Raw genomic sequence first — 22,644 nt, 5'->3', positions numbered from 1 at the left:
GAGCAACAGAAAACCTGTCTCTAAAATCAATCAGGTATCAAAATATACAGCAAAAATGGACAGAATTAAAGAATGAGGCCAGTCACAGTGGCTCAGGCCTGTAAACCCAGCACTTTGGGAGACGGAGGTGGGTGGATCACGTGAGATCGCACCACTGCATTCCAGCCTGGGTGACAGAGAGACTCCATCTCAAAACAAATACCAAAAACCAACTAGAAAGAAAAGAACAAATCGGCTCAAAGTAAGAAACCCGGAGTCAGATGTTCCTGGGCGCCCAGGGATCTCACAGTTCCCTCCTGATCTCCCAGCTGTCACTGGCTTTCCCAAGGGTTCCTGCTGAATCCCCTTCTCTGTGGTCCGCACGGGGCTGAACTACCCCCACTCCCAGCCATCCTGACCCTGGGGACGGAGAGGGGAGGGGTGCCAAGAAGCCCCCAGTGCCGACTGACCCCCAGCTCCCAGGTCCCAGCTGCTCTCTGGGACGTTCTGCCTCTGAGACCCCTCTGCCCGTGGCCTTCGATGCCCGAGACCCCCACTGTCCCCGCGACCCCCGAGGCGGTTGGACGCGCCTCGCGCCCTCCGCGGCGCCTCCCAGCTTCTCCCCGACGGGCGCCATGCGGCCTGGGCCCGCGCTCCTCCTCCTCCTGGGCCTGGGCCTGGGCCTGGGCCTCGGCCGCCTCCCGCCGCCGCCGCCGCCGGCTCCTCGCGGGGCCCAGGCCGCCGTTCCCGGGGCGCCCCGCGGCCTCCTGAGGGGTGTCCCCGGCCTCGGAGTGCGCGGCGGCCGCGCCCGCGTCCGTCTGCGGCCCCACGCGGTGCGGGCGGGCGGCGTGGTCCTGAGCGGCCGCGGCGGCCTCTGCTTCCCCCGCGGCGGGGCCCGGCGGCGCCGGTACTGCCTCGACCTGCGCGTCCTGCTCGGCGCCCAGCGCCCGCCCCGGCCCGCGGCGCCCACGCCCGTCGACCTGCAGCTGTCGGCGCGCCGCGGCCGCCTCTCCCTGACCTGGTCCGCGCCGCTGCCGCGCCCGCCCGGGTGCCCGGCCTGGGCCTTCCTCCTGCGGCTGCTCGGACCCGGCGCCGCCCCCGCCGCCCGCGTCTCCCCGCGCTCCGCCGCGCCCGGCCCGCGGCCCCAGCCGGGCTTCGTGGCCCGCACCGAGTGCCCCACAGACGGCCCCGCGCGCGTGGTGTGGCAGGCCGTCAACTCGTCCCGCCACAGGGCCGTCGAGGCGTCCGTGTCCTGCCAGATCGACGCCTGCGTCATCCAGAGCGTGAGGATCAACACGGACCGGAGAGGCGCCCCCGTGCGCCTGAGCAGGACGGCGGAGGCCACCCTCAACGCCTCGGTGCAGCTGGACTGCCCGCGCGCTCTCGCCATCTCCCAGCACTGGCAGGTGTTCTCCGTGCCCGCCGTGGGCCACGCGCCCGACTGGACGCAGCCCTTGGACCTGCCCCAGCTCCAGCTCGGGAGGAGCCCCTTGTTCTTCCACATCCCCAGCCATTCATTGTACTGGGGGGTGTATGTGTTTAATTTCACGGTGTCCGTCATCACAGGGAACCCCAAGATGCCCGAGGTGAAAGACTCGGACGCCGTCTATGTCTGGATCGCCAGGAGTCCCCTGCAGGCAGTGATGCTTGGGGAGGCCCACATTACAGCTAATTTCTCAGAGCGGCTGATTCTGGATGGGTCCACGTCCTCGGACCCAGATGCAGGCAGCCCGTTACAGGGACTCCAGTTCTTGTGGTACTGTACCACAGATCCCAGAAACTACCGTGGGGATCAAATAATCCTGGGGAGTAAGGCCGTCTGTCACCCCGAGCAGGCCAATCTGAAGTGGCCCTGGGCCTCTGGCCCTGTACTGACACTTGCGCCAGAAACACTGAAAGGCGACCAGGTGTATTTCTTCAGAATGGTGATTCGGAAGGATTCGAGGACAGCGTTTTCTGATAAAAGGGTCCATGTGCTCCAAGGACCAGAAGCCATAGCACACATCACATGTATCGAAAATTGTGAGAGAACCTTAACTGTCTCCGACAGATTTGCTTTGTTCCTAAACTGCACGAATTGTGTGAGCCGTGATTTCTATAAATGGTCAATTTTGTCTTCTTCAGGTGGTGAGATGCTATTTGATTGGATGCAGGAAACTGTAACAGGAAGAAATGGTGCTTATCTGTCTATAAAAGCTTTTGCTTTTCGGTATTTTTTGGAAGCTGAGTTTTGGATTTCTCTCCATCTAGCAAGTTGGAGTGGAACGACCTCGGTCTTCAAGCATTCTTTTATTATTAACCACGGCCCTCAAATCGGAGAATGCAAAATTAATCCAGCTAAAGGAATCGCACTTATGACTAAATTTGTTGTCCAGTGTAGTAATTTTAGGGATAAGCACATGCCTCTTACATATAAAATAATTGTTTCTGATGTGCACAGTGTTGGTGAAATCAGTTCAGTAAAAGAGAACACCCTGGGGACCGTCTTGTACTTGGGGCCTCAGTCCACAACACCCCCTTCCTTTCTCCCTGTTGGTATGTTGGCTAATCAATATGCCTTGAAGATATATGCCCAGGTCTATGACTCTCTAGGAGCTTTTTCTCAGGTGACTTTGCATGCTACCGCACAGGCTCCCACCGACAAAAATTCATCAAAGACTGTGTTGAATCAGTTACTCAGTTTCACCATGGGACCAAGTTCATTGCTGTCTACTTTGATTCAAAAGCAGGATTTTTTACCTGCAGGTTACTTAATGTACGTAGTCGCTTCCGTTTTGAATAACATGAGAACTGAATTATCTCTTCAAGATGACAGAGTCAGTCTCCGAGAACACCTCGTTGAACAGTCTTTCCTTCTTCCTGCAAGCACTTTGGTGGAAATTGGCCAGGTGGTCATGGCTGTTACCAAATTAACCCAGAAACCCTCTGAATTCACTTGGGATGCTCAGAAACGTGTCACCATGAGGATATGGCAAGCAAATCATGCCTTACAAGAGTATCAACAAAAAGATAAACACTTCCGATCTGAACAAATAGAAATTGTGAGCACTGGAATATTAATGACTTTGTCCAACATTCTTAAACTGACTTCTTCTGACAAAGTGATTAAAGAGCCTTTCTGTGTAATAGAATCTCTGTCAGACACAATACTAGCTAATAAAGTGCCAGGGAACGAAACCACCTCAATGAGAACCCCGAATTTCAACATGTATGTCAAGAAAGTTGAAAAGTGGGGTGTTACTCAGGTCTTCAGAGATGAGAAACACTGCAGAAATTGTTTTTATCCAACACTCAATGCGAGCAGTGTTCCTGGTCTGTCTGCAAATGCTCCCATTTCCACCATGTTTTGTGATTTCACAAATGATCCCTTTCCTTGGTTAAATGATCAGGAAAACACTTCGTTAGTGATATCCGGATTCAGAATGACGGGAGTCGCAGATAATGGTAGTGTGCTAGAGATCACACCTGATGTAGCGGAAGTGTTCCTCGTCAGGAAAAACGTGGCCTTTGCGGCTTTTAATCTCACAGTGGGACCCGACAGAGAGGCTGATGGGTCCTCGAAGACGACCGGGGGGTTTAGCTTTCAAGTGGACAGCAGAGTGCCTAGGGAGGTGCTGGTCCACATCGTGACAGAAGTGACAGTGTCGTTCACGGTGTTGGTGTACGCAGGCAGTCAGATCACTCCCGCAGCGCTGGTCGCCACCTTCCTCGTGCCTCACGACATCCCTCCAGTTGCCAGCCAGAGTGCCCTGTTTGACCCGGCCTGCACAGTGAAGAAGGCTCGTGTGGTGTGCCTCCCCCTGTCCCTGCTGCAACTCATAGCTCAGCACAGCCACTCGCCCTACTGTACTGTATCCATAGTACTGCAGGCACCTCGTTTTGTCATGAAGCCCAGTGACAAGCTCGTGAGAATTTCTCTCTTTAGCGTCCAGTGCTTGGACATGTATGGGATCCAGAGTGAATGGAGAGAGGGTTACTGCATTCTTGGTGAGAAGACCAGCTGGCATGAGGTGCACTGCATCTGCAAGAACTTAGGGAGGGCCAGGCGGCAGCTGGGCACACTTGGACTCGCCAGCATTCACCTGCATACCCACTACGTGATGGCCAAGGTGCTGGTGATCCCTAATCCTGTGGATCTACGGTTCAACATCATCAAGACCCTTTACCAAAACCCGGTGACCCTCCTCACTGTGCTTTTCATTATTCTCTTATATGTGATCCTAGCTTTCTGGACCTTGTACAGGGATGAAATGGACCAGTTTCTTCGGGGGCATGTGATAGTTCTACCAGATAATGATCCTTATGATAATTTATGCTACTTGGTGACTATTTTTACAGGAAGTCGTTGGGGTTCTGGGACCAGGGCCGATGTCTTTGTGCAGCTTAGAGGCACAGTGAGTAGCAGTGACGTGCATTGTTTAAGCCATCCACACTTCACAGCTCTCTACCGAGGCAGCATCTGCACTTTCCTCCTAACGACAAAAAGTGACTTGGGGGACATCCGTTCCATCCGTGTGTGGCACAACAACGAGGGCCATTCGCCTAGCTGGTATTTAAGTAGAATCAAAGTGGAAAATCTGTTTAGCAGGCACATTTGGCTGTTCATATGCCAGAAATGGCTTTCTATTGATACCACTTTGGACAGAACATTTCAGGTGACCCATCCAGATGAGCCTCTGACCAGAAAAGACTTTTTCTTTATAGATATGAGTACTACGCTCCAGAAAAACCACATGTGGTTCTCCATTTTTGCTGGTGGTGCTGGCAAAACATTCAGTAGGCTCCAGAGATTGTCCTGTTGTTTAGCAATGTTGCTAAGCTCTCTTCTTTGTAACATTATGTTCTTTAATCTAAATAGGCAAGAACAAACTGAGTCAAGAGAAAGGAAGTACATCAGATCGATGATGATAGGAATTGAAAGTGTCTTAATTACAATCCCTGTGCAATTATTAATAACTTTTTTGTTCACCTGTTCCCAGAGGAAACCTCAAGCAGATCTAAAGGAGGCATCTCCTCAAAAACTTCCTCTAATGTCAGAAGGAAGTGGACACTGGGAAGAATTCTTGAGAAAGTGGCATGCTAACGAAAGTGCTAAGGAGCTTCCCGGGGAGGTCGCAAAACCTGCATCTAAAGGAAAGCCCAGGCTCCCTAAGGCTGCTCCTAAGGCAACCCCCAAACCCAAGCACACGCAGAGAAAAGCACACATCAAGACCCCAGAGACCCGCAGGCCAAATACAAATTCCAATAACAACAACGAAGACTATCAGAATGTCCCTTCCAAAGAGCACCCTTCCCAACAGGAGCTCCAGCCGCTTAAGACAAAGGCCCAGGTGGTCCTGCCGTGGTGGTGTGTTTATGTTGCGTGGTTTGTGGTTTTTGCTACCTCTAGCATACCCTCCTTCTTCATTGTATTCTACGGACTGACTTATGGCTATGACAAGTCAATAGAATGGCTCTTTGCATCTTTTTGTTCATTCTGTCAGTCAGTTTTTCTGGTGCAGCCATGTAAAATTATACTCTTGTCAGGCTTCAGAACAAATAAACCCAAGTATTGCAAAAACCTTTCGTGGTCAACCAAGTATCAATATACTGAGATCAGGCTGGATGGAACGAGTAAGCATCCGGACGAAATGCAGAGGACACATGACCAGATTGTCAGAATCCGAGGCACGAACATGTACCAACCTCTCACGGAAGATGAAATCAGAATATTCAAAAGAAAGAAGAGAGTCAGAAGAAGAGCGCTCCTGTTCCTGAGTTACATTCTAACTCATTTTATCTTTCTAGCCCTTCTGTTGGTCCTTATCGTCCTGCTATGTCACACTGACAGCTTCCACTATAACCAGTTTATCCGTGATCGCTTCTCTGTTGATCTTGCTACTGTGACTAACCTGGAAGACATCTACAGATGGCTGAACAGCGTGCTGTTGCCTTTGTTACACAATGACCTGAATCCAACATTTCTTCCTGAAAGCTCATCTAAAATCCTTGGCCTTCCATTGATGAGGCAAGTGAGAGCAAAATCTAGTGAAAAAATGTGTCTACCTGCCGAAAAGTTTGTGCAAAGCAGTATCAGAGGAGAAATTCATTGTCATCCCACATATGGCATTGACCCAGAAGACACAAAAAACTATTCTGGCTTTTGGAATGAAGTTGATCAGCAGGCTATAGACGAGAGTATCAGTGGATTTACCTATAAGCCTCAAGGAAAGCAATGGCTGTATTATTCCTATGGACTACGACACACCTATGGATCTGGAGGCTATGCATTCTATTTTTTTCCAGAACGGCAGCGGTTTAATTCCACACTGAGGCTCAAAGAACTTCAAGAAAGCAATTGGCTTGATGAGAAGACGTGGGCTGTGGTTTTGGAATTAACGACTTTTAATCCAGACGTAAATCTATTCTGCAGCATTTCAGTCGTATTTGAGGTCTCTCAGTTAGGGGTTGTCAACACAAGCATATCTCTACACTCCTTTTCACTTGCTGATTTCGACAGGAAAACTTCAGCAGAAATCTACTTATACGTGGCCATTCTCATTTTTTTCTTAGCCTACGTTGTCGATGAGGGTTATATCATTATGCAAGAAAGAGCCTCCTATGTAAGAAGTGTGTATAATTTGCTCAACTTTGCTTTAAAGTGCCTATTTACCGTGTTGATTGTGCTGTTTTTCAGGAAACATTTCCTGGCCACTGGCATAATTCAGTTTTACTCGTCGAACCCTGAAGACTTCATTCCCTTTCATGCGGTTTCTCACGTAGATCACATCATGAGGATAATTTTGGGTTTCCTGTTATTTCTGACGATTTTGAAGACCCTCAGGTATTCCAGATTCTTCTATGATGTGCGCCTGGCTCAGAGGGCCATCCAGGCTGCCCTCCCCGGCATCTGCCACATGGCATTTGTTGTGTCTGTGTACTTCTTCGTATTCATGGCTTTTGGTCACCTGGTGTTTGGTCAGCATGAATGGAATTACAGTAACTTGATTCATTCCACTCAGACAATATTTTCCTATTGTGTGTCAGCTTTCCACAACACTGAATTTTCCAGTAACAGGATTCTGGGGGTCCTGTTCCTCTCATCGTTCGTGCTGGTGATGATTTGCGTCTTGATCAACTTATTTCAGGCTATAATTCTGTCTGCCTATGAGGAAATGAAGCAGCCCGTGTATGAGGAGCCCTCAGAGGAAGTGGAAGCAATGACATATTTATGCCGTAAACTGAGAACCACATTCAGCTTTCTGACCTCCCAATCTAAGGCCAAAGACGAGCCTGAGTTCTTTACTGACATGCTGTATGGGCAGCCGGAGAAGAACAGCCGCCGTTTTCTGGGGTTGAAGACTAGAAACATCAATGGGAAGAAAATGGTTTACCTTGTTGTTTGATGAATTATGATTTCAAGAGTCACAAGCAAGCGTTTCCCCAAATGCTGAGCCTATGGGATGAAGGGGATTGGGAAGTGTTAGTGGCTTCATCATGCTTTCTGCTCATGTCCTTCACCAGGCGCCTCCCCTACACTTGGAAGTATCTCCAGTCTTGGCCTCCATTCTTGGGAGTGTGAAAGTTGGAGTGTAGCGTCTGAGGAGAGAGGAGGGTCACAGTGTGAGATTCCTGGACTGATTTTCCTTTGGAGGGGAGTTACGTGACTCCTGGTACAAGGGCAACCCTGTTGCTTTGGTGTCAGCAGCAGTTTAGAGGAGGCAGAGCCACCGGTTTTGAGAACCAGATTTGAGAGAGGGACCTGGCCAGGGTGGTGCATTGTCAGGTGTTTCTGGGCTTGACCCATGCTGGAAGCCGATGGCCTGTTGCTCCAGCACTGAGCCCCAAACTCCTTGGCCTCGCTGGAAGGCCCCTTTGTAGACCAGGGCTGCAGAGCCTTCCCCCCTCTTGGTTCCCATGGGTTTAGGGCCTCGTGGGGAGTTCCAGGACTTACTTCATGCTTGGGAACGCAGGAGTGGCGCTTCTCATTTATTCTTAAAGCTACTGCAAGTTAAAGTAAAATTCAATAACATTTTCTGACCAAGAGACATGTTTCGTTAAGCAACAAAATGGTACATATGGGTTCACAGTAACATATAGTAAATGTTCTATATACTGAATAGAGCAACATATACATCTGGGGTTTGGGCGTGTGGTTATTTATGGCGTGTTGGACTATTTAGGAATAAGGAAAATGTGGCTTATCACTTAACAGAAAGAAGAGCCAGCAGCTGTCCTGTTTTCACTCAGAAGCATGTTCATTTATGTAGATGCCACTCTAAGCTTTATCAGAATTAAATGTGAGATCTCTTCTGTGAGCCTCGCAGTGATTTCTGTGTGAGGGGCATATACACACATAGCTCCTGCCCTCCAAGTGGAGGGCTAGAAAAGGGAGACAACCAAATGAGATGGGTGGCTGCTTTGTACCCACTTCGGTTTCCCTGTCATCCTCAGCTGCGCTGAAATGGACATAGCACACTAGGCCCCTGCAGGCACATGTAGACTCCTTCCACCCTTTCCTTCGAGGAAATGCCTAGCCCTGGGCAGAATGTAGTTCTGTCTTACCTGTTGCCAGGTGAGAATATGAAGAGGTCTCATGATTCACCCACATCCTCACACAGTTAGCAAGGGTCAGAAGGTCAGATTGCGGCTGGGCATGGTGGCTCACACCTGCAATTCCAGCACTTTGGGAGGCCAAGGTGGGCAGATCACTTGAAGTCAGGAGTTCGAGACCAGCCAGGCCAACATGGTGAAACCCTGTCTCTACTAAAAATACAAATATTAGCCGGGCATGGTGGCGGGCGCCTGTAGTCCCACGTACTCAGGAGCCTGAAGCAGGAGAATCACTGGAACCCAGGAGGCAGAGATTGCAGTGAGCTGAGATTACACCACTGCACCCCAGACTGGGCAACAGAGCAAGACTCTGTCTCAAAAAAAAAAAAAAAAAAGGTCAGATGGAGATTTTCTTTTTTTCCTTTTTTTGAGATAGAGTTTCGTTCTCGTTGCCCTAGCTGGAGTGCAATGGCGCGATCTTGGCTCCCTGCAACCTCCACCTCCCAGGTTCAAGTGACTCTCCTGCGTAAGCCTCTCAAGTAGCTGGGATTACAGGTGTGTGCCACCACACCCAGCTAATTTTTTTTGTATTTTTAGTACAAACGGGGTTTCACCATGTTAGCCAGGCTGGTCTCAAACTCCTGAGCTCAGGTGATCTGCCTGCCTCAGCCTCCTAAAATGCTGGGATTACAGGCATGAGCCACTGTGCCCCGCCCAGGTGGGGATTTGCTAACTCCCCTGGTGGGAAGGTCATGGGGGCGGCCTGGCCCACACTGGCCCACTGGTTCTGACTGGGACACATGTTATTGAGATAGTGCCTCTCTTAACCACCTGACTTCGGAATGGATTGAGAAAAAGAGTCAGCAGGGGTCCAAATGATTACTTTTTACTGATAGAGGCTGGCTGCAGTCAGGACAAATGCACTTGCCCACAGAACTACAGAATGAAGGACCTCAATCCCCAGTTACAGGCAAGCTGCAGAGGCCCGCCCTTCAAGGCAGCAGAGACTGCTGGCAAGAGGGTGAGGCAGAGACACATGCTGTCTGTGGGTGGGCATCCCCAGGCCTTCTCCCCTAGTTTAGTAATACACTGAAGTCCCTGCCCCTTCCCAGGGGCCGAGCGGGGTCAGGGTAGGCTAGTTGGCCTCCCTTCCTAGGAAGAACGCATCAGGGATGGAGGAGAAGGGTTTCCCACCAACACAGCCTGAGCTGTGCAGTGGGAAAATGAGTTACTAATGAGTCAGGGAGGGCCACAGTTGTAACCACAGGTGCCACATGGGCAGTCCCAACCCCACAGGCCGTAGAGAGTCACTGGGGGCCCAGGAACGAGCACTGGAGGTGGCTTGAGTGATGACCAGGGACAGCTGCTGTGGGGCCTGCCAAATACGACAAGGTTCTCAATTTCTTGCTGAAAGTGAGAAATCCAGCAATCTTGGGACTTTTTTCCAGGCATGCCGGGAAAGAGGAGAGAACAAGGGGTTTCCCTCTAACCTGATAGAGCAATGACTGGTATTTATACAGTTTAGAAACAAGGAGATGCCAGTTACATTATCAGGAGGACAAGTTATCATGTCACAAATCAAAATTCAGGTTTCTTCTTAAGAACATTTTCACAGGACATAGCACAATTTCTTTTTTGGGGGACGCAGGGACAGTTTCTTTTTGAGACGGAATCTTGCTTTGTCACTGAGGATGGAGTGCAGTGGTGTGATCTTGGCTCACTGCAACCTCTGCCTCCTGGGTTCAAGCAATCCTCATGCCTTAGCCTCCCAAGTAGCTGGGATTACAAGTATGCACCACCATGCCCAGCTAATTTTGGTATTTTCAGTAGAGACGAGGTTTCACCATGTTGGCCAGGCTGGTCTTGAACTCCTGGCTTCCAGTGATCTGCCTACCTTGGCCTCCCGAACTGCTGGGATTATAGGTGTGAGCCACTGTGCCCTGCAGGACTTAGCAACAATTTCTAAAGGAGTCTTTTTTTTTTTTTTTTGAGATGGAGTCTTGCTCTGTTGCCTAGGCTGCAGGATCTCAGCTCACTGCAACCTCCGACCCCGGGTTCAAGCAATTCTGGTGCCTCAGCCTCCCGAGTAGCTGGGACTACAGGCATGCCCCCACCAACACCTGGCCTCAGATGCTGGGATTATAGGCATGAGCCACCATGCCCAGCCTAAAGGAGTCTAAGATTCTTGTTCTCATTATACTTCCAGGGATGGGGTAGGCCTATTCCAGAATAATTGGCTACAGTCATGAACACCCTCCCAAGTGTCCCTGTTGCACAGAACAAGATGGATATTCCCGGTTTTGCTCTCAAGTTAGCCCTTTATTAATTCAGAGTAGTTGAACAAGTTTTACATGCAAAGAAAGCTCCGTTGCTGTAGCTACAGAGAAGGGGATATATGCCCTTCATCTATCTAAACTCTTTTGTTAATTACGAAGACTTTGCATTTTTAAGGCCTGCTTCTGGAATTTCGTTAGTTAGCATTAAAAACAAAATGCAAGGCTTTAGACTTCTATGTTACTGGCAGAAACGAAGAAGGGGACAAACAGGATGACATTCAGTGAAGTGGGGTGCATAAGGAGCTATTCTTCCACAGTACCCCCTTTTGCTGCCATTAGCAATATTTTAGCTCTAGATGCTCATCTGCATTCAATCCTTCTGATTTTCAGATTTTCTTTCAGTCTTCACCTAAATACACAATGTACAATATTTGATATTGTGATAATCTTTTAAGATCACATCTATACAACATTTTGTAAGTAATGTCACAACATATAGGCAATTATTTTTCCCAGCGAGCCCACCCCTAGCATCTGTGGGGCCTAGGGCAAGACTACAAATAGCTATATGTCTAAATATTTAAAAACTTACAAACTGTTACATAAAATATTTATATCCATTTACCTGGACAAATACACCTTCAGAAAACAATTCAAAATTATGAATAAAACTATGACTTTAATATAGCTGAAAATTGGCAAAATATTAAAGATAACTAAATTTAATTTTTATTGTGTACCTCTGGGTATTGTTGATGGGCCGCTAATGCTTGGATGGGTAATGAAGACATATATAATCCATAAATTACATTATCTCTTCCATAAATGTTTGTCTTGTCTTCATTTCAGAATGACTAATGCAGATTTTCACACAATTGCATTCTATTGACAATAGTGCCAAATTAGACAACCTTTCCTGTCAGTACACTTTTGGATAATTTTAGTTATTCCAACTGGGAGAACTTGACTCTGCTGAGTGGTAACAAATTATGAATAAGATTCTTAAAGCTTTATATTGAGAACTAAACTGACTATTGATATCATGTTTGAACTCTGTAGGAGGGGCACATATGCAAAATTATCATGCTTGCAGAAAATATTACACAATATATTTTCATTATGTTATTATTTCACCATTATTATCGTTTCTTACATTTAAATCCATATAAGATTTCTTCTTTTTTACATTGCTAGGGAATTATTATGAAGACAACTGAAAACTGCGGTAGGTAGGTTACTCACTGAATCTCTCTCTTCAGTAGAATCCATATCTTGATCTACCATAGCAAAAAAACAGTCGCTACAGAAGTTAGTTTCAGAATCATTCCTACATAAATGTTTTCTTCAGACTCCAGCAAACGCTTCTAGTTCCAGTTTTCTTAAATTTTACTTGAATGTTATCATAGTGTTTATTTCATATGCAGTTACTTTTGGGAAACCATTTTCTCCTAAAACTTTACGCAATATTTTAAAACCCTTTGAATTTTTTTTTTTTTTTTTTTGGATAGAGTCTCACGTTGTTGCCCAGGCTGGAGTGCAATGGCACGATCTCGGCTCACTGCAACCTCTGCCTCCTGGTTTCACGCAATTCTCCTGCCTCAGCCTCCGGAGTAGCTGGGACTACAGACACACACCACCACATTTCGCTAATTTTTTGTATTTTTAGTAGAGACGGATTTCACTATGTTGGCCAGACTGGTCTTGAACTAGTGATCTGCCTGCCTCAGTCTCCTAAAGTGCTGGGACTACAGGGATGAGCCACTGCGCCCGGACAAATCCTTCTGGATTCTTTAAAGCTTTTTCTAATAGTAATAACTGGACAGCTCAAACACAAAATTAACTCCATTTTCTGCCAAAGACCACAATTTGCTCTTTGAATGTTACCTATTATTTCACTTAACTCTTGTAATCTGTTAATGTGTCTAAAATAAGTCAAATAGCTTTAACAGCACTCATGGGATTACCATCATTGTATCTGAGACTAACCACAGGTCAAATTCCAAATGCTTCAAGATGTTCCATCTTAGACACCTCCAGAAACAAAAACAACCCAGTATGTCGTCTTTGAAGTGATCCAACAAATCAAATGCCGTTGCTCTAAGCACCGTGGAGGTTATGTCTACTAGCAATGAAATCCAACTGTTTGCTAATTCTTGGGCCCCTCTTACCCAGGTCTAAGAGTGCTTCTGGTTTCCATTAATGCTAAAATGCCATCCTTACTTCTCAGTTCGCCAAAGGAGCAAGTCCCAGACCTCAGCCTGCGGCAACTTGGCAACATTCCTACAAATGTGGCTTGACAAACCAAGAATAAATTCTGGTGTCTCAGGAACGGAGACGAAGTACCTCTCGGCCTAGAGAAGGGTCACAGAGGGCCCTGTAACGCAGCAGCATGTGAAAAGCTGCGGGCTGGTGGCGCAGGCAGGTGGCACAAGCAGACCTTCTCTCGCATGGAGCAAAATCCGCAAACCTTTGGGAGAAGGGTGGCCATCCTGTCGTCCCCGAAGTACAGGCGAAGGCCCGCTGTGGCTGGGGTGAAGGACTCCAGCTGGGCATGATTGGAGCCCGCAGGCAAAGCTGGGCCGGCTTCCGAGTCCGCGCCCCTGACCCCACGGAAAGGTGCCTCTCACATACTGGAGGCTCCAGGAGTGGGGCGCGCATTTCGGGTCTAGGACACGGGCCCCGGGCGGGAACCGAGGGAAGCAGTTGTGGCAGGTGAGAGGGGCAGCGGAGAGGCCCGGGAGGCGAAAGGAGAACGCAGCGCAGGCCCGAGGGGCGCCACAGGCCAGGTGGGCCTTGGAGGAGCAAGGACAGGTCCTGAGACCCCTCTGGGCAGACACATCGCTTCCTGTGTGAGGGGGCGACGTTCCAGTGGGGTGGCGCGGGAGAGCGGGTGGGGGACTTCGGGTGGGAGACTGGAGGCACCCTCGAGCCCCTCAGCTATCAGGGGACCTCCAGCCTGCGACCTCGACCCTGCCGAGCCTGGTGGAACACTCAGAAAGAAGCTGAGCGCCTCGGGGCGGCGAGGACAGGGCCCAAGCCCGCCGCTGGCTCCAAAGTTCTGGGGGTTCCCCCCGCCCAGAACCCGCGCAGGAGCACACGGGGGCCGGAAAAGCGAAATGAAGGCGGAAGACGACACCGAAGCCCAGCTCCCGGCGCCGCTCCTGCGTCTGCGTCTGCGCCTGCGCCTGCGCCTGCGCCGGGATTGGCCGAGCCGCCGCGGGGCGGGGCCGCGCAGGCGCCATGGACGCGGAGCCGTGCGGCGCAGGCGACTGTGAGTTCGGTGCCGGACCTGACTGGAGCGTGGCCGGAGCGATCGTGCTGTAGGCCGGCCCCTCGCTGCTTCCGGGCGCCTTCCGCTCGCCGGGACTGAGTCCGCGCCGGCGTGGCCTGCTGAGTTCCGAGCACTGGGGGTCCGCGCGGCCGCTCTCGGCTTTTGGGACGAGACGGAGGAGCTGGGTGTCGGCCTCGCGGGACGATCCCCCGCTGACCTCGGGCAGCGCTGGGGCGAGGGGGGGCGCGGAGGCTTCGGGGACCACCAGCGCTCCCGGACCCGCTCAGCGGTCACTGCTCACAGGCGCCGCCCCCAGGAGCCTTGGCGGGGACCTAGGACGCCCCGGTGTGCAGAAGAGAAGCGGGATCAGGTTCACGCAGACCCACGATCGGATCCTTTTTTTTTTCTTTCTTTTTTTGTGAGGCGGAGTCTCGCTCTGTCGCCCAGGCGCGATCTCGGCTCACTTCAACCTTCGCCTCCCGGGTTCAAGAGATTCTCCTGCCTCAGCCTCCCGAGTAGTTGGAATTACAGGCGCCGGCCACCATGCCCGGCTAACTTTTGTACTTTTCGTAGAGACGTGTTTTGCCATGTTGGCCAGGCTGGTCTCTAACTCCTGACCTCAGGTGATCCGCCCGCCCCGGCCTCACAAAGTGCTGGGATTACAGGCGTGAGCCACCATGCCCGGCCGGCCGGATCGTAAAGTCATTGGTAGCCCAGGATTCCTGGAGTTGCATCTGGGGTCACTCAGCGGCAAAACCCATACCACTTGATTGGCCTTTACACACCAGGCCCAGGTCAGGCGAGGGGAGGTCACAGCCAGGAGCCCGGGGCCAGCTGCTAATGTTGTACTTGACTTCATAGTCAAGGAGCTGGGTAATCGGCAATATCGTAACTTTTGGTGAACCCGTCAGATGGCAACCATTTAGCCAGAAATGTAAGGAAAGAGAGGCCTCCAAGACCCAACAGTGAACATGAGAAGGGGGTTCCATACCAGCAGTTAAGAAGACAGTTTTAATGAAGTGCTGTATACCATGTGTGGACTAGTGTGAGGGCATAGAGCTTTTGAGAAACAGGAGAGTTTGCACCCACACTGGGCTCTTTTCCACCAGCATTCACTGGGGGCTGGTGGTTAAGACTGAGGCAGAGCAGGAGGCCAGAGGGCTTTGGCCGTCTTGCAGCCTTGGAGGAAGAGATGGCTGCTCCAGCTGGATCCTGTCTGGATCCTCTCTAGCAGTACAAAAACCTTAAACCACTGGGATATGGGTCCCAAATCCTGTCACTGTGGGCACCGGTAAAAACCTGCTTCAGCTGGGGATAGAGAAAAGGGATCCCCCAGGGCATAGTGCGGAGGCAGAAAACTGTCTTAGGACTATATCATAGGGTCTTCGCAGCTGAGGAAGTGGCAGGATTCCTGAGAAAGCCTGTGACCCAGGGACACGCATCTCTTGATCTTGCAGATGGCATCCCATGCAGAGTGCAGTCCTCTGGGAGTGTTTGAGTGTGAACTCTGTGCCTTGACAGCTCCCTATAGCTACATTGGGCAGAAGCCCCCCAACACCCAGTCGATGGTGTGAGTACGTGCCCTTTGGGCCAGTGCTAGGGAAGCCTGTGCCCAGTGCTGGTTGGTGGGTGCTGGGCCTAGGTCTGACACCAGCTTGGGTGTGGCTCTTTAGGTCCCACCCTGCCCAGGCTCTGGATACTTCCACTGTAATCTCTGGAGGCCTGGGCAAAGCTTGGGGTGTGTCTGACTCTTCTAGAACCTTCCTCCACACCTAACCCAGAGTCCAACACCTGCTGTAGCTGTGGGGAAGCAGCTCAGCAGCCGTGAGGAGCTGTGGTGGCCTCCCCATTTGGGGCTGTGCCCTTGCCATGGCACTTTCTTAGTGGGAGGCCCGTCGTCCTTGCAGACGTGGACTAGAGCCAGTGGGTCCAGGGGCTTATCTCTTGACCTCCAGCTTGTCCTTCATCAAATGCCACTTTGTTGGAAAGCTGGCTGGTGTGTTACTCACACAAATGGGATGCAGTGGTGGGGCATGGCTTTTTCCTCCTGGCTGTTGTCCCTCTGCTGACTGGGAGCCTGACTGTCATCATGCCACCCTGTGGTGTCATTCTGATGTGTGGCAGGATGCCACCTGGCCTCCAGGGACTGTGAGGGTGTGTTCTCCCTCGTGGAAGCAAGTGGCTTGGGGTGTAGGGGAGGCCTGGCGTGCTTAGATGGTGGCCTTGTGCCCCACCCTGGGGAATCAGTCAGGGCCTGGGGGCTCATGTTGGAGCAGCCCTTCTTTTGGCTGAGAACAAGGGTTTCTCTCTACCACAGCTGTTAGAAAGGTGAAAGTGAAAACAGGTCCAATTTCAATGCCAGTGTGGTCCCCAATTGCTGATCCTGTCACTGTCCTGCAGCGCCCCTGCCCCCCTGAGCCCGCGCAGGTGTGCAGGCCCTGCGGAGGTCCAGGCTGCTGCTGCACGGCCATTGCTCATGGCTGATTTTCCGACAACAGAGATTTGGGCGGTTCTACAGCTGGCATCTCTCTCCTGCAGCCTCCTGGAGGAAAGCTATGTCATGAAGGACCCCTTCACCTCTGACAAGGGCAGATTCCTGGTCCTCGGCTCGCATTGCAGTTTGTGCAGCAGGCTGGTGTGTGTGGGCCCGGTGGGTAAGCTGCGTGGGCTGGGGCTGCCTGTCTTTGCTGGGGTTATCCCAAAGCTCTCCCTGGGTAGGGTGGCCTGGGAGGGAGGCACCAGCTGGTTCACCTCATTATAGATGGGGCCCCGCAGCTGATGAAGGGGATAGGCGAGAGGGCAAGCTAGGGTCAGTTAGAGGGTCTCAGCCTGGTGTAGGAATGGCAATAGGTTCTTGGCTCTGCGCCCACCCCAGTGACCCCCAGGGTTCCTCCCCTTCCCACCAGCAATGCAGATGGTCCTTGTGCTCCCTCTCACCAGGGACGGTGACTTACCTTCTATGTGTTCTTGGAGGGCCCTTCCAGAAGAAGGGACTGTCCTTTCTTGAGCACCTGTGTGCCAGGCCCTGTGCCTGGGACCTGTTTTACTGCTGAGGCTTCATTCAGTCCTGCCCCTAACTTGTCAGGTAAAGCAGTATTGTATTCCACCCATTTTATATATGAGGGAACTGAGATTCCGAGAGGCTGGTGGGGCTGGGTAGCTGAAAACCTGAGGATGCATGGAAGTGGAGCAGTGTGGCCTTCACAGCGTGGCCAGTGTACCTGGAGTGATCCTGGAGTCTGAGAAGTCCCTGAGCATCAGCCACAGGGTGACATGCACACAGGCGAGGTGTGTCAGCAGCCAGGGGGACCAGGTGGGCCAGGGCGGGAGGAGCCTCTGCAGTGCAGTGCAGGGAGTGTCTGAGGCACATGGAGAGGCTGGTGGTCCAGGAGAAGCTGGGAAAGGAAGACTGGGAAGGTGGGTGGACCAGGCGGGGAGGTCTTGAATGCAACACCTTGGCTTTGGGCTGCTCTTCATGATTAGTGGTTGCGGGTCAGGAAGGGGGACACACACAGGTATCACAAGTCTGCAGCTTGCTTTGTTTCAACAGTAGGTTGTTAATGAGCGGATCTCCATGGCAAAGGGTCTTTTCTAAGAGCCGCAGGAGGGCAGCCTGATGTTTGCGAGCAAGCTAAACTTTAGGCACAGACAGACACCAAAAATGAGAGTGGCCTAAGTAAAGCAAATCGTTACTTACTTTCTCCTATTTAAGAGTCCAGAACTGGTGGTCTTGGCTGGAAAGGCACCCCTGCTGTCTTCAGCAGAGTCTCCATTTGGGTCCCTTGTGGCTGTGGCAGCTCCCAGCATCATCTCTGCATCCCAGCCAGCAGGAAGGGACATGAGAGCACAGTCCACTCCTTCAAAGGGCATGACCAGGAGGTGGCACACACAGTTGCTGACACCCCTGACCAGCCTGAGTCACATGGCAATGCCCAGTTGCAGAGGGGGCTAGGGAATGTCATCCTTAGCCACGTGTTGTGCGCCGTGATGAATCTCGGAAGTTCTAGTGTATAAGAGAGGAGAGCGTCATGGCCGGACAGTGACTAGCTAGCTCGTCCACAGCCTCTTTGGTCTGCAGGGCTGTCCTTCCTGTCCCCTGCTGCTCCCAGCACCAGTGGCCACTGTTCCTGCTGCAATAACTGGGAGGGGAGGACTGGGATTTCCGGCTTTTGAGCACGGCCTGTGCTCCCGCTTTCCATTGTCACTTCACCGTGACGGAGCAGAGCAGGCTCCAGAGTCTTTCTGTCCCATCCCAGCTGTTCCCTCCAGGGTAGCCCAGGCTTGCACTGCTTTTCTCCAGGACACCCCGCCAGGCCCTGAGTCCCAGCTCTCCCTCCTGCTGGTCTAGCTCTGGCTACGTGCCCACATTGCATGCTGGGGCCCCAGCCCAGCCTCCTGAGTGTGGGAAGAGCTGGCCCCTGGGAGGAGCTGCACCGTGTTCCCAAGATACTCAGCCTCCATCCTTGTCCCCTTCTTTCAGGAGTGCAGTTTATTCTACTCCAAGAGATTCTGCCTCCCTTGTGTCCAGGAGAACATCAGTGCTTTTCCTCAGGAAATTCAGCAAGACTTGGAGAAAAGGAAAGCTCTGTCAAAGAGGCCCCCTAGCCAGCCTGGTTCTCGGACGTGAGTGCAGCTGGGGCCGCACTCACCCTGCACAGGGCTCCTGGGCCAGCCTGCGCCAGGGATGCTGCTGAGCTGGGAGCCGCCGTGCCTGGCCTTGTTCTGGACCATTGGGAGCAGCACTGTAGCCCAGAGGAGCTGGAGCCCAGCTTGGAGCAGCCACAGGCCCAGGGATTTGTGCCGACAAGGTAGCCCAAAGGCAGGTGCCAGCCCAGACACAGCCAGGAATCCCTGCACACCCCTCAGCGCCGAGGCCTGAGTGAGTGCTGCTCAGATGCGACTGAGAGGGATGACCTCCTTCAGTGGGGCAGCTCCTAAGAGGCTACCTGCAGGTGCATGTGCAGGAAGATGCCACGCCGTGTTGGGGCCGGGGCACACCGTAGGTGACTGTAGTGGTCTTTCTGTAAAGAAAATCACTGACAGCAGCTGCCTCTGGAGCCAGCCTGGGAGGTCTAGAGGGTGACAAAATTTTTCCTTCATATCCTTATGTGATGCTTGGAAAATGTTTTTAATCTTAACCATGTATTATGTTTATAATTAAAACCCAGCTAATGTTTGAAAAAGGAATCTTCCACTAAAACGTCTGGATACCCGACATTCTCCCTGGGTACTCTGGGCCTGGCAATGGCCGGGGTCTCCTGGGAAGGTGAGTGCTGGCTTCCAGCCTCTCCAGTTCCCTCAGGCTCTGGCTTCAGCTCGGGCCCCTGCATTCTGTCTCCCACAATCCCAAGTCAGGAATGCTGTGGACTTCCTGTCCTCACCTCGCACCTCAAGACCATCACGCTGCCTGCCTGCTTGCCTCCTGCCATCTCGAACACAGTCCTGGGTGCCTGCAAAGCCCGGCCCCACTGCCTGCTGGGAGTGCCTGCAGCACCCCCTCCTCCAGACTCCCCATCTCCCCGGGGCTTCTAGGGTAGCAGTTGGCGGGGCACTGGTCTGTGCTCTCTGGAATGTCTGCTTAGAGTTCTGAGAGGCAGGAGCTGCTCTGTCGTTAAAACTACTCCAGGCCAACTGTCACGTGATGAAGGGATGAATAAAGAGTTTTTGCTGACTTACGTTTGCACCGATGTATTTTAAGATGCCCGCTGCTTTCAGAAGTTTCCCGTTGTATGTGACTTCAGAGGAAAGGATGTCGTGTTCCGGATCCACATTGTCCTAGATCCATTCTGTACGCTTAAGGACACAAAAGGGACTCTGCAGATGGAGAGCACCTCCATGAAGGGCGCAGGGGCTGTTCTGGCAGAGGGCAGACCACACAGCTGGGGACTCAGCTCTTTCAGACCAAACCACCCATCCCGCAGCATCACTCAAAACTCACCAGCACATTTTAAAAAATAGTTTATTTTTTAAAACCATTAAGGCAAAACTGTAACCCTGAAATTAACTCTGTACATTCATCAGTCTTACAGTAGGACATCCCAAACACAGAAGTTCCCATATGGTCAGGATAGAAATCAATACATGTGGTCAGTTCAGTCTCCTAAGAGGAAAATGAAGACCCAAGATTTTTTTAAAAATTAAGGTTATCTTATGGCCATTTTCTAATTGCCTGGAACCAATAAGTTCATGTGACTAGAAAAATTAAATTTGCCCTTCTCTGCACACCCTTGATTCCTGAGGTCCTGGATGCCCACTCCCCCCACCAGCAGAGAGGTATGATGGAGAGAAGACGCTGGAGCCGGCGCGGCAGTTCCTGCTTTGGAACTGCACCTGTTCAGCATAAATAAGAAGCTGTAAGCCCCGAAATACTGAGAGTATAAGGCACTCATGAATAGTAAGGGCATGCGTGGAGAGAGCCCAGTCCTTGCCTGGGATCTGTACCGTTCTTGTGTGTGTCTGTCCACCCTCTCCCCTAGGGTTGTAGCATGATGACATTATGGATCCCAGAGGGCGTTACCAATATGCACGTTACAGGAAACAAGGTATGGGGAGACTCACGGGGTCTGTGGTTTCTGCTTTACGCTTTGGGTTGGGCCACCTGGAGGATGTCAGAGAACAGGCACGTGCAAATAATTTCCATCAGGACATTTCCAATTGCCAAAGTTCTTTGGTAATAACCCATAGATAACAGTTCCCTGAAGAGCAGACAGCTATTTACTAAACAGGAATAGTGAGGGTCTTTAGCCAAACACTGTCGTATGAAATCGGTGGCCTCTAACCTGGAGTCTAAGGCCTTGCTGGTGGAGGTGACTGGAGATAGACTCTCTTGTGCTCTATGCATGCCCAGCATGGTAAAGGGAAGAGATTTCCACATTGGAAGTAAATTCTGCATGGCTCAGGTGAAATGGGAAGCTGTGTGCGCCTACACGTGCGCAGTGTATCTTAGTTGTTTGATTTCAGTTTCCTTTGTGTTTCCAATAGGTTCAAGAGCCAGGCTTTTTAAGAATATGAGTCAATTAACACGGATTTCAAAAGAATCCAAAGGTTTGTTATTAGATGAATGATCATAAGTTAGTAAGATATTTGTATTAGGATGCTTTTCGAAAACTCAAATCACAGTATTTAAGATATAGCTACTAACATAGTTCTTTTTACCACACAATGTAGAAAAAGTAAAGTGATATTTAACATGAACACTGTAATCTTAGCAAAAAGAGCACTACATGGGATTCATCTCTTGTGAGGTACATGAAAAAGGAACTGACTGAGTCTTTCAAAAAGTGAAGTTGCCAAAAGTGAGTGATTTTACCGTGAAACAATCATACAGTCGCTCCTCTTCGGGGCTGGAAGGCTGACCCCCTCTGACTTGAGGCAAGCCCAGGGGTCCGGGGAAGGTGCCCGAACGTGTCTCCCGGGACTGCAGCATCCCCTCCACACCTGGGTCACCACTCTTCCTGGGAGCCAGGGTGCGTAGGCTGGGGGCCTGTTTGTGCGCCAGCTTGCATGGCACTTTATCAGTTCATTAAATGAATGAATTTTTGCTGCTGGGTGTGGGCAGAAGAGCGGCTAGAAAAGAGGCAGCAGGTACACATCCTTCTCACATTTGACCCAAACTGCAAACTTAAAAAAAAAAAAAAAAAAGCTGACCCCCCCCGGTCTTAGTTTGCTGTCTCTGACGTAAAAATCAATTTTTCTTTTCGTTTTTTTTTTGTTGTTGTTGCAAATAGTCCCTCCGACAGCCACGAGGACCACTCAAGTACTTGAGGTCATCAGCTGCTTCCATCGGGACGCGGCATTAACATGGACGCGGTCTGGTCTGTTTTTGTTGGCAAAGGACTCCGGAAGGATGTCATTGTACGTGTTTCAGCTGAACCACATTCTATAGCTCCTCCCCCTCACAAAAGGGGTTGTCTGGGGGGAGAAAAGTAACTGATCATACCTGTCACATCTCAAACTGAAATTTTGAGAAGCAAATGGTCGGTTGACAGCTCCATTCCAGATCTGTAGAGATGTCCTCAAATAACGCAGAGCTGGCAAAAGGCGGAGCAGGCGGCAGTCCTGGGCACCAGCCCCTCTTCCTGTTCTCATAAGAGGGCCACACACATGGCTTTTTGTGATAAGCTTCCAGCCCATGCCACTGAAATAACGTTTAAGAACCTGCTGCATTTCACAGAAATAGCACAATGGAAATCATTATGTAATTAAACAAACCATGAAGCTCATCATATTTTTAACAAAACTTCTAATTTCACGTTTTAGTGTGTATTGTGGTTTCCAGAGAAATATATGGATCTCCTATATTCTGAGTCAGATCAAATGTATTGCCTTTATTCTTTTTTTTTTTTTTTTTTTTTTGAGATGGAGTCTTGCTCTGTCACGCAGGCTGGAGTGCAGTGGCACTATCTTGGCTCACTGCAACCTCTGCCTCCCAGGTCCAAGCGATTCTCCTGCCGCAGCCTCCCAAGCAGCTGGGACTACAGGCATGCGCCACCACGCCCAGCTAATTTTTGTATTTTTAGTAGAGATGAGGTTTCACCATTTTGGTCAGGCTGGTCTTGAACTCCTAACCTCGTGATCCACCCACCT

At 50.9% G+C, this 22,644-nt stretch overlaps 2 protein-coding genes and 1 long non-coding RNA gene across 11 annotated transcripts; 2 read left to right on the top strand and 1 right to left on the bottom strand.

The window, feature by feature from the left end:
• Nucleotides 1-594: 594 nt before the first annotated feature.
• On the top strand, nucleotides 595-8,276 carry PKDREJ (polycystin family receptor for egg jelly). Its single transcript, XM_032261481.1, has one exon. It carries the CDS (start codon nucleotides 615-617, stop codon nucleotides 7,362-7,364), a length of 6,750 nt encoding a protein of 2,249 aa, XP_032117372.1. The 5' UTR covers nucleotides 595-614; the 3' UTR covers nucleotides 7,365-8,276.
• Nucleotides 8,277-10,352: 2,076 nt separating this feature from the next.
• Nucleotides 10,353-13,892, bottom strand: LOC116538904. The gene is made up of 3 exons (XR_004263835.1): nucleotides 12,752-13,892; nucleotides 10,632-11,196; nucleotides 10,353-10,382 (listed from the first exon to the last, which is right to left on the bottom strand). It is a non-coding gene; the product is annotated as an uncharacterized LOC116538904 (long non-coding RNA).
• A 97-nt stretch (nucleotides 13,893-13,989) lies between these two features.
• CDPF1 (cysteine rich DPF motif domain containing 1) lies at nucleotides 13,990-19,729 on the top strand. 9 transcript variants are annotated; one of them, XM_032261479.1, is made up of 4 exons: nucleotides 13,990-14,058; nucleotides 15,516-15,628; nucleotides 16,597-16,708; nucleotides 18,539-19,729. In XM_032261479.1, exons 2-4 carry the CDS (start codon nucleotides 15,516-15,518, stop codon nucleotides 18,683-18,685), a joined length of 372 nt encoding a protein of 123 aa, XP_032117370.1. In that variant the 5' UTR covers nucleotides 13,990-14,058; the 3' UTR covers nucleotides 18,686-19,729. The 9 variants fall into 9 exon arrangements, 7 of the variants coding, with proteins under 7 accessions (XP_032117370.1, XP_032117364.1, XP_032117367.1 ...); XM_032261473.1 differs by lacking the exon at nucleotides 13,990-14,058 and adding an exon at nucleotides 14,069-14,150; XM_032261476.1 differs by lacking the exon at nucleotides 13,990-14,058 and adding an exon at nucleotides 14,074-14,172.
• The last annotated feature ends 2,915 nt before the right edge of the window (nucleotides 19,730-22,644 follow it).

The sequence above is a fragment of the Sapajus apella genome, unplaced genomic scaffold (assembly GCF_009761245.1).
Source record: "Sapajus apella isolate SASKATOON/1434 unplaced genomic scaffold, GSC_monkey_1.0 scaffold123, whole genome shotgun sequence".
NCBI lineage: Eukaryota > Metazoa > Chordata > Mammalia > Primates > Cebidae > Sapajus > Sapajus apella.
Note: the sequence above shows the minus strand (reverse complement) of the source record. Positions and strands in the feature narration are given on the sequence as shown.